This window comes from Biomphalaria glabrata, chromosome 5, assembly GCF_947242115.1.
Source record: "Biomphalaria glabrata chromosome 5, xgBioGlab47.1, whole genome shotgun sequence".
NCBI classification, from domain to species: Eukaryota; Metazoa; Mollusca; class Gastropoda; family Planorbidae; genus Biomphalaria; species Biomphalaria glabrata.
The window spans coordinates 4,143,946-4,155,589 of record NC_074715.1 but is presented as its reverse complement, the minus strand read 5'-3'; the positions used below and the strand labels follow the sequence as shown (position 1 = coordinate 4,155,589).

The window sequence follows — 11,644 nt, the reverse complement described above, 5'->3', positions numbered from 1 at the left end:
GGACCGTTTACACACATTTCAGTAACATTTCTTGGTACACTGGACCGTTTACACACATTTCAGTAACATTTCTTGGTACACTGGACCGTTTACACACATTTCAGTAACATTTCCTGGTACACTGGACCGTTTACACACATTTCAGTAACATTTCTTGGTACACTGAACCGTTTACTAAACTTCAGCACACCCCTTGAACGTCCTCTTTAAAAAATAACTGAAGGAGGTTGATTGTCATTTGTCTTAATTTATCGTCTACCTTGTATTTTGTGTTGTTGTTGGTGTTTTTTTTTTTTTACCCTGTATTAATTGAAATAAACTATGTTTACCTTCAGTGATAAAGATTGTCAATTCAAGACAGCGCACGTAACCCTTAAAGTGCTGAGCTGTTTTAAAATAAGTGCCTACAAAAGGGAATTACAATAAATAAACTATCACACGCGTTTTAAGGGATTAAACTGAACACATTAAAAACACCTTTAACTAGTAGTCTGGACGTCATCTCTGAAGCCAGTATTACTTTGCCGAAATGTTTTACTAATATCTGGGTATCAGTTCAGAACCTTAGAGAGTCACTAGAACAAATATGGAAAAGCTTCAGACCTTTGTTAACAGATGCCTACGCCGGATATTAGGAATTAGGTGGCCAGAAAAGATAACTACTATCGATTTGTGGGAGAGAACTAGACAAAAGCCCATAGCCCAAGACATCGCAAAACGAAAATGAAGCTGGATAGGACTCACCCTGCGAAAACCAGCTACCAATGTTGCAAGGCCGGCACTTGACTAGAACCCACAAGAAAAGAGGAAAGTGGGCAGACCAAAGCAAACCTGGAAGAGGTCAGTCATCAGTGAAGCTGAGGGTACTAGAATGACATGGAAGCAGATGAAGAAAGCTACTCAGAAGCGAGTTCGGTGGAGAGTTATGGTGGCGGCCCTATGCTCCCCTGGGAGTGCACAGGATTAAGTCAAGTAAGTCAGTGCAGAACCTCAAGCACGTATTGTTCACAAGAAAAAGGTTCCAGGCGAAAAATTTGAATTTGATTCGAGCAGACAATAAAATGAAAGTCAATGAAAGACTCGCATGAATGTTCACCCTGTCATTATCCATGGAGTTTGATCCAGCTTTGAGATGTCAGGTTTACTGACAAAATAATTGAATACTTTTTGGCTTGTTTTACTTGCTGTATGATTTAATTTAACCTAATCACCCAATATTACTATACATTCGTTTTTTTTAATTTGTTGAGACTTTCACGTATTCGGCTTGGAACAAGCCTGTTCTCTCAGGAGTGGATCTTACTCCACAAGAAATTACATTGATTTTGTCTTCACAGTTTTTCTCCAACTCTATTGTGATGAGTGATTTGAACAAGACTTGTCAGTCTTGAACAGCACCCTAAATATTTTTTGCTTACATTACAGTATTACATATAACTAATTAATGATAAATAAAACACGTTTAAACTAAAGTTAATCTAAATGCGAAACTTTTGACATTAAAATTGACCAGAAGAAGTGAATTCTTTTCAAAATGACTGAAACTAAAAATATTCACAATGAAATGAAAATCAAGATCTCTAGATGTATATTTCTAAGCTCTAGACCAAGATGAAAGCAACATACTGAAGAAAATGTACCATCATCACTTGTGTCCCTTTTAAAAAACCAATGCGTTGAAAAATGAAATACGCCTAACAATATGTGCCATGTACCTCAGAAGAAAGTGGGCATGTAAAAGTGCTTTTCCTGAGAGATTTAAACAAATTAATTAAATTCGATTCAACCTGGTTTACAGCTTACAATTTTATTAAGTACGAACATAGGGGATAAACAAAGTAGAACAATAAATACTTTTCTAGATAACATTTGAAATGCAGTAGTTTGTATTTGTTCATTTTTGTACAATATATTGTTTTTTCTGAGAAAATTTGTCCTTAGTTTGATGCCCCTCATCCCTTGATGCCCCGTGCGGTCCGCACCACTTGCACATTCCTAGCTACGCCACTGCGTTTGACATAATTCCTTTGTTAATTTCTTCAAATTCTTATTCTACAACCGCCACTCGGTCCAAAAGTCCTACATGATGACGCCCTTGTGGACTGGGTTGTCAGGTCTCTTTCAGTATCACCCCGGATTAGATTTAAAAAAAAAGCGAAAAGCTCAGCTAAAGTAACCAGGGAAAGGCTATAGTCCTTTTCCGTGGTTTACCTATCCACATCTAACCAAACTGATGCTATACTACACTTCTTATGCTTTGAAAAAAAAATCCGTCTGACTCTTAAGGTAATTAAAACGACTGCTCTTCTTTCGCATGCAACAGACTTTCTGGCCTGGATGACTTGATGTTAAATGTATATTTTATTCATTGAATAATTTTGTTCAAATCAAAGAAACAGTTTTTTTTTAATCAATTTCCTAATTCTCAAAATTTTGTGTTTTGTAATTCAGAAAACCAGCATCAATTTGAATAGCCAAACTTTTAATATTTTTTCCATTACCAACTCTCTTTTGACATAAATTGAGTTTAGCGATAGAAGCTAAATGCTTTGAAATTTATTTTGAAAACCTATAATTTCTAACGTAAGACAATTTGTATTACTTTTACCATTTAGTGTTTTGCAAAGTGGGGTACGCTGACCCCCATGGGTAGTTAAAGAGTTTAAAACGAATACTTATTTCAATTTATAAATGATGATTTTTGTTTCAAACTTCTTTTTTAAAAAGGACCTTTCAAACAGTTTTCCATTTTATGAGTTAATTAATAAATGGAAAATATATTTATAACATTCCATTGATACGTTTTCCATTGTGACCTTAGATGCACATTTTTGTGCCAATGCGCGTAACTATAAATGAAGCTTAAGTTATTAATGAAGAAATCTTTGCCTTTCTAAAAGAAACTTACCTCCCCTTAACTTTTTCATTCTAAACTTGTTTTTTTTTTATTTGCTTGCATAGATAATATTTTAAATTAAATGGTTTACTTTTGGCAAAGTAAAAAAAAAGCCATTAAAACTTTGAATGACCTAAAATATCTTGATATCCGATTTTCATTTCTCTTCTAGTTTATGAGATCTAAACTGGACGGAAGGACAGACAGTCAGACCACACAAGCTAATAATATATATATATATCCCCCTTTCGGTGGCCGCTAAAAAATCAAACATTTCTACCTACCTTAAATGTGCAAATGGCTGAATATCCTGTCAGATACCACCGAAACTATGCAGCCTACCTTGACCCAGAAAAGTCATTGAATGATTTCTGTTACATACCTCTCTTTTATCTTTTGATTCGATTATAATAATAGCATATTCAGACATTACTTTGATCAATCGCATAAAATTCGAAGATATAAATCAGGATGTAACGTTTGGACGTTTTGATGAAATTTCAGCTATAAATATTAGTATCAGAAAAAAAAAACTTTAACATAAACATGATCGGATAAGAGACTTTATTAGGTCTCCTACTGGAAATGCACATTTTTTTTCCGATAGAGTGTCACTTTATTATGGGCGTTACACATGCAGCCCGCACCCCCTTCCCATCCCCTAGTGACTCAACTGCTTTAACCATTGTATTTTACTTCCGTGTTTAACTGAAAAAGTTCAACGCAAGGAAAAAATTGTGGACACATGTCTTGATATTTCTTGTGCATGTATGTAGGCTTTTGTTCGCTTAATACAAAACATGATTTCTTTCGGCTAAAGCTCTAAACATGTGGTGGATACTTTTAATAGCTATAGGCTTAGTACAATGTCAAGGTAAATGTTTTCTAAGCTGTTGTTTTTTATTGCATTAATCTTTTTTTTAAAGTTAATAGGTCACATGGAGGCGCTGTGGCTGAGTGGTAAAGCGATTGGCTTCGAAACCGGGGATTCCGGGTTTGCATACAGGTGAAGACGGGTTGTTTGTTTTTTTTTTGTTGAGATTTTTTGGAGCACGTGAGTCCACCCAGCTCTATATTCTCTTTTCTATCAATAAGCAATCAATGGTAGAGTTGGTGGAATCTGTTTTGATTATGCTTTCCTAGACATACATACTACAATTAGCCATTAGTTATAATTATTTTATTTATAAATAAAAGAAATTATCTTGTAAAATGAATATATAAAAAAATATATATTTTCAGTGTTTAATTTTCTACACGTTCTTTTCATAATAACTGAATTGTAAATATAAATGTATAACGTTTGTTTTCAAGTTTGTTATCAATGCTGCCTATAATCCTTTGAATCGTTTTTTTTTTATAGTTTCAAAATATATACAAAACATGTCCAATAGTTATAATTTTAAACTACTAACACAGAGATATAAGAAAAACAAGCAAATAAAGCAAAGAACTCTGATCCAACTTACTGACGAACTAGCCCTAAAACACCATCTACCCAATAACAGAAAAAAAATTACCAGATTCTCAAACATAACTCCTAAATTTAACAAAAAACAACCAACCATTAAAACACGTTTAATAAATTATACCCTAATAAAAAAATACAATCCAATTAGAGCTCGAAGTAGGCACGCTTGAAACGTCCTAATATGATTTCAGAAACTAGAAGAGAAAATGAAAATTGGACATCAAGATATTTTAGATCATTCAATGTTCTGATGCAACAGCTACATTTTTCTTTTCCGAAAGAGAACAAATTAATTTTTAAATTTATCTATGCATTAGATTAAAAAAACAACAACACCACTTTAAATATTAAATATTTCTGGTCCATTGGTAAATTTGATGGGGGCCGCCTTTGTAAAAGAAAAAAAAATCGGCGCCTTAGTATGTTATGAATTGGAATAGAAAACTATACCACATGTAATGTAATGTTTTGTTTTTGTTTTGTTTAATTACAACAGATTTTTGTAACATTAAAAACTACACTCCTCAATGTCAATACGCCTGTCGTTGTAATGGATCATGTGACTCTATTGGGAACTGTCTTGGATCATCCTGCAGTGACGGATGGTTCGGCACCGCATGTCAGTACTGTAAGTAGTGTATTTCATACTGCATTTTATGGTTTTGATTTTAGTATTAAATATTGAGAATAAAAATAATAATTAAGAGAAAATAACAAAGAAACCAACATACAAACTTTAAAAAAAATTAAGTTGATGGAGGAGAATGACACTCTGAGCTAATGCACTTGATATATAATAAAGATACAAATTTCTACCCCTTTTTATGAATTGAATCTAAAAAGTATTTCTAAATATCAATAGTGGGGGCACAGTCCTAGGTTCGAAACTCGGTGAAGTCTGGAATTTTTGAATTCCGGAATTTTTAGGGCGCCCCTTTCTCCACCCAACTCTAATTGTACCTGACTTTAGTTGGGAAAAGTAAATGCGGTTGGTCGTTTTGTTGGCCCCTTGACACCCTGCTCTTTAACCGTTAGCCCAAAAAAACAGATGACCTTAACATAATCTGCCCCATTCTATTTTTTTACTTCTTATGTTTTTACTAACACAGTAGACGCTTAAGTGACAAGGTGATATCAAAACAATGATTAAAATCTATTTTAAAATAAATGCACCATTAACTTATACACATGTTAGGCTAGGATACTATTTATGAAATGTTACGAAATGAAAAGCGTTTGCTAAATTTAAGGAACTGAGTATCTTTTTGCTAAATTTAAATAACTGAGTATCTTTGAATAAAAATATTGAACTTAAAGTCTGGGCTTTGCAGATTTGTAAGCTCTTTTATGTCTTTTATGGCTATTTTGAAAATAACTACTACTTCTATGTAAGAAGAACAACTTAAGTTTCAATAAAGCAACTTTAGAAAAACCTCAGAGTTATTCACTTCTAAGTTCTATGTTCATTAAGCGCATAAAGGCAGCAATAAAAGGGATATCTCTACCCCACGCTTGCCCACAAAAGATATACATCAGAGGCACAGAGCATGGTTTAGCATGAAATGCGCTCTAAACAAAAGAGTTATAATCCTGATTGTTTGAGACAACTTAGAGAATCTATTGCTGAAATTAAATGCGTATTATATTTTTAAGTATGTTTTTAGTATTAAAAATTATTTCTCCAATGATTAATTAGCGGATGTAACAAACAACGCAATGATATTACCTAAAAGTGCAGAAACGTTGCGAGCAAACTCTTCAAGACAAGATTGTGGTCAGCGAGTGGGTCCTCATTTTGTTATATTAACTTGGAATTTAGCACTGCCATTTACCTGGTTAAGAATAAAAATAATAAATAAAAGTAAGTTTTTATATTATTCCATCGTCTGTCTGTCTATCTAACTATCTCTCTCTCTCTCTCTCTCTCTCTCTCTATATATATATATATATATATATATATATATATATATATATATATATATATATATATATATATATATATATACCGTGCTTTTTTATATAAAACAATACGTACCGTACTCAGTAATGGATTGCCTAACTTTTAACTAATAATAAATTAATAATAAACGTTAAATTGCTAGAAAAGCAATAATCTTTCACTCAATTTGATAAAAGGTGCATATACGCTTACCGGTGCGTACCGTCACAAAAAAAAAAACACTGTATATATAATACAAAATATAAATATAGATATATATGTATGGTAACACTACAGAATACCAGGGCAAAATAGTTTAAGCAAAATTTTAAATAATTGAAAGAGAGAAGGTTTTCACTTGAAAATGAAGCATCATGAGAGTTCCTCGAGAGATAATATTGACATTCGTTGGCTAAGGTCCCTCATCAACAAACTTTATCAACAGATTTAAATATGAAACCTTGCAAGGTTTATTATACTCTTCCGCATATTATTTACACATTGAAACAAGCAGAAACTTCTTTAACAAATTATTTCGCTTGCGTACATTACAGTGTAAGCAATAAGCTAAAGTATTGTGTATATAGGAAAATATACAATTCCAATAATTTAAAGGATATATAAATTCTGTTCATATTCTATGGTCTTACACATTCGAGCCAAAATAAGTAAACAAAAAAAGTCCGCGCGACTTTCTCTTTTTTTGAGGGAGGTTTTCGCTCTACTTTGTCGGTACTGTTTTGTCCTCGACATCTAGGCCTACATTTGTTACGACTTTGGAGTAGACTAAAGAAAGTTAACTCACCAATCGTTAGGTCACCGATGTCCTTCTGATAGTAGAACACAATCCACTATGAACAGTCAATACTCCAAGTAATAGAAACAATTTCACAGTTCTCCTAATAAAATGTACATACCCGTATTCATAAAAATCGATTAAAAAAAACTATCCTCCGTCGAAAAATCAACTATCATAACTCCAGTTACTTTACACATCAACACACTCGCTCAGGTCAGTTTCACCTCCAAACATAAACAAAATTCAAAAAGTTCTCACGTGGAATAAATGGTCAGTCGGTGTGCGGGGGGGGGGGGAACACGTTTACAACACTGTCCTCTCCCTAGCTCTGTGCGTCCCGAACAGACTCTCCATCATATCCACAATAACGGTGCTACCGATCTTGGTGCACTACTTTGCATTTGGTTCGAGGGCCCTTCTGGATCTGGTACACATCGTCATTGATCATTTTCACAATCTGATATGGGCCTTCCTAATCTTTCTGTAATTTCTGCAAACTTCCCTTCTTTTTCTTGGAATTGTATAGCCAGACAAGATCATGTTCTTCAAACGCCGTAGAATTGGCCCTTCTGTCGTATCTGGTCTTCATAAGGTCGGTACTGTCTTTTATCCTGCTCCGTGCAACTGCATGAATTTCTTCTAGTCTCTTTCGAAGTCCTGTTACATATTTGCTCGCTGTTTTTGGTTGTTCTCCTGGTTGTCCAAATAAGAGGTCTGCTGGCATCCTAAGTTCTCGACCACACAATAATTTGGCTGGTGTGTAACCTGTAGTTACATGAACTGCTCCTCTATAAGACACGAGGAATAGGGGAATGTAGTCATCCCAATAATTTTGCTTAACTGATGACATTTTAGCCAGATGTTGTACTAACGTACGGTTGAAGCGTTCTACCATCCCATCCGATTGAGGTCATTGTGGTGTGGTTCGCGTCTTGACGATATTCAAGAATTTACAAATCTCCTGAAATAGATTAGATTCAAAGCTGAGCCCTTGATCTGAATGTAGTTCCATTGGGACACCAAACCGACCAATCCAATGTCCTACCAAAATATCGACTATTGTTGTGGTTTCCTGGTTGGCATCGCAAAAGCTTCAGGCCATTCACTAAAACAGTCTATTATCACTAGAATGTATTTGTTCCCTTTGTTAGTCTCAGAAAATGGTCCAGCTACGTCCAGTGCGATTCTCTCAAATGGGACACCTACGTTGTACTGTTGCAAGGGTCCTCTAGTTCGACGTTGCGGGCCTTTAGTTGCCTTTACCGATACTAATAAAACCTTTATCTGACTTTTCTAACGTTTTGTTAACGCCTACGGGACCACATCTGGAGCCGTTGTGCATTTCATGTAGCACTTCTGGGATTCTAATCTTTTTTAAAACCAAATCTAGTCGGGTAGAGGTCATATCGATGGATTCCCAAATCTGTTATAGAACGCCGTTGTCTATCACCAGAGAGTCCCATTGTGCCCAGTAAGCCTTGGTAATCTCTCCCGTACTAGAAATTTGATGCCAATCAGGGCGTTGTCCAACTTCCTTCCATTGCAAAATTAGGACTATAACTTTGTCATCCTTTTGATCTCTGCTTATCGTCTCTTCAGACCAAGACGCTGATATACTTAGCTCCAGCCGCCTACAATCCAGGGCTCTTGTTTTCCCTTCTACTTCTGTGCAATGCTTACACTGCTGCTTACAAGGTCGTCGTGACAAAGCGTCGGCATTGGAATGAATAATAGAGTCCACCACAGCTAGCAGCTCGCATCTAGTCACAATAATTTCGTTCAGCTTTTGACAAACTTTGGTTAAAGTTGGCTACAACTCTCTCGATATCGTTGACTTCCTTTGACAAAACAGCACAGATTCCTGTATTGCTAGCATACGTGTCAAGTTGAAACACAATACCTGGTAGAGGATAATTTAACATGGGTGATGAGACGAGAGCTTCTTTCAATCTTTCAAAAGCTTCTTGGCATTCTGGCGTCCTTTGAAATTGCGTCTTTCTCTCAGACAATTGGTGAATGGCTCTAGCGATAGTAGAAAAACTGGGTACAAAACGTCTGTAGGAATGCAAAGACCCAAGATACCTAGGTACTTGTGGGACATGACCTGTTTCCCAACAGCGGCAGAGGAGAATATAGAGTTCAGGGAGTAGGAGTGATTCGTTGACTTTAACTATTTCCACTGGGATACCATCACTCCCTGGAGATTTTCTATTTTTTATGCAGTTAATTGCTTTTTTAAGGCCGCTAAGGCTCGGAAGCTCAACTAGGCATTCCAGTACTGGAAGATCTGGTAGAGAAGCCAGGGCGACATCGTCTACTGTATTCTGTGTGGTATAGACTTCGAGGTAGTGTTCTGTCCATTGTTCTAGCTGCTTGGTTTAATCTGTAATTTTTTCTCCAGATTTTGATAGAAGAGGGGCAGGCTTAGACACTGTTGGACCCAGGGCCGCTTTAATGCCATTGAACATAGCTTTACTATTTCCTGAGTAGAGACTGTCTTGGATTCTGTTGCAGGTAATCCTCCAAAAGTTGTTAGCACATTGTCTAGCCATTTGTTTCGCCTCTTTATTAGCACTTTTGAAGGCTTGCAAAGATTTTGGAATATGCTTTGTCTTTTGAGCGAGGTGTGCAGATTGCTTTTTCTCGATGCAAGGTTCCATGTGTGCTAGATTCGCCTCAAACCAGTCTACAATTTTGAGTTTTTGAGACCCAAAGGCGGTGATTGCCGAACTGTAGATTACGTCTCTTAATTTCTTCCATCTGATAGAGATGTCTTCTTCATCACTTAACGAGGGGATTGAATTGTTAAGAAGCTCGCCAAAGAGTGCTGACTTCTCTGGGTCACCTATATGGTTGACGTTGATTCGCCTAGTTTTAGGTTGAGTTGAAGTATAAGGTTTCCTTGAGAACCAGTTTAATCTTGCTTAGCACTAGTGAATGGTCTGAGTTGCAGTCCGCACTATGTTATGAGCTGGTGTGGATGACACTTTTCAGATCCATCCTTTCGGTGATGCAGACGTCAAGCTGGTGCCACCTTTTTGAGCGTGGGTGCTGCCAAGAGAAGAGTGTATTTGTTACACACAGTTCATAAGAGCTACAGAACTCGAGTAGCCTTTGGCCAATGTCGTTGATATTGCAAACACCAAGTTGTCCCAAACATTTTGGCCATGCATCATTTCCATCACCAACACGGGCATTAAAGTCTCCATTTCTATAGAGTTGCTCGGACTTTGGAATACTTTTAATTACGTCCTCCACGGCCACTGGGATGATAAGTCTAGGGCTTCCTGTAAATCTCGCTGCCTGTCTCCACCCCACGAGACCGGTAGAATCAAGTTTTCCTGGTTCTGAGATTGGGCGGTGGCTACTTGATGGTTACCCAATCCATCTCGTTCTCTCAGACGGCCTGCATTTTTTTTTTGAGTACAGTTCCTTTGAATATGGCCAGGAGCATTGGAATTCCAGAAGCTAAAGAATATCTGATCTGCCTGGGCATCTACTGAGACCGCCGTTCCTCTGTTGTTTCCACCACCTGCGTGAGGTCCTCCTCCTAAACATGGAGCTCCCTACTGAAATTGGTTGTTTCAGCTGTGCCTTTAGCTGCCTCAAAAGATAAGGCGTATATCAAAGCGTCGCTTCTCTCTCGTTTCCTACTCAATCGGATGGCCTTCTTCAATTCGGGGTGTTCCACCATCGATAAACGCGTCCGTTACGAGAACTTCTAAGATCTCTTGGGTCAGCGTCGGATAAGCCAAGCGTGCCAGTCGTTCAATGTCTGCCATCAACTCTTGTAGTGTCTCTCCTGGTTTTTGCTGCCGAGTCTTCAATTGCACTCTATAAACCTACTACATGTGTTCAACCCCAAATAGCAATCCCATAGTTCTAACAAGTGCCTCGTAATCTTGCTGGTCGCTTACTATCTGAAGCTATTCAGTGGCCTTTCCTCGTAACGCAAGCATTAATCCAGTTTTTTGTCTTTGTTTGTTTTCCAGTTCAAGCCTCCTCAGATTGTCTTTTATAAACTGTCCACTAAACTGTACTATAAAAGATAGGTGGCCCAACTTTTCCAGTTGCCTCGCTTGATCCTGAATTTACTTTTGTGCCTTAAACCTTGCCCAGCTTGACTCTGATTGCCTGGACCTCATCGCTAAGGACTTGAAACTTTTGCTCCGACTTTACTGCAGTGATTTCATCCTTTAGCTTACTTCTGAATTCCTCCTTATCTGTTTTTTGGCTAGTCGCAATTATTTGCATTGCCCTAGAAGCTCTTTTTTCATTTCACCCAATATTCCGCTGAGATAGTCTTCACTTCGAAATCGTGAGTGTCTGGGTCGAACCCATATTTTTCAGGCCTCTCTTTGACGGCTAACAAGGGCTAGGATCTCTCGCCTCTTTCGGATTTCATTAATCTGGAGCTCGTAAAAGCGTTTAGAAGTAGACATTGTAAGTAGAGTAGGCGGAATCCCACTTCTGACACCAGTTGTTAAGACTTTGGAATAGACTAAAGAAAGTTAACTCACAGATTGTCAGGTCGCCGAT

General features: G+C 37.0%; 1 protein-coding gene across 3 annotated transcripts in view; it reads left to right on the top strand.

Moving 5' to 3' along the window:
* Positions 1-3,649: 3,649 nt before the first annotated feature.
* LOC106071561 (platelet endothelial aggregation receptor 1-like) overlaps positions 3,650-11,644 on the top strand; it is a 28,315-nt gene continuing 20,320 nt past the window's right edge. For 2 of the 3 annotated variants that reach the window (XM_056029047.1, XM_056029046.1), the window contains exons 1-3: positions 3,650-3,770; positions 4,864-4,995; positions 6,064-6,228. In XM_056029047.1, coding sequence (XP_055885022.1) covers positions 3,725-3,770; positions 4,864-4,995; positions 6,064-6,228 — 343 coding nt within the window. In that variant the 5' untranslated portion in view covers positions 3,650-3,724. Of the gene's footprint in view, positions 3,903-4,863; positions 4,996-6,063; positions 6,229-11,644 lie in introns of all 3 variants that reach the window. The other variant, XM_056029048.1, reaches the window with a different exon arrangement.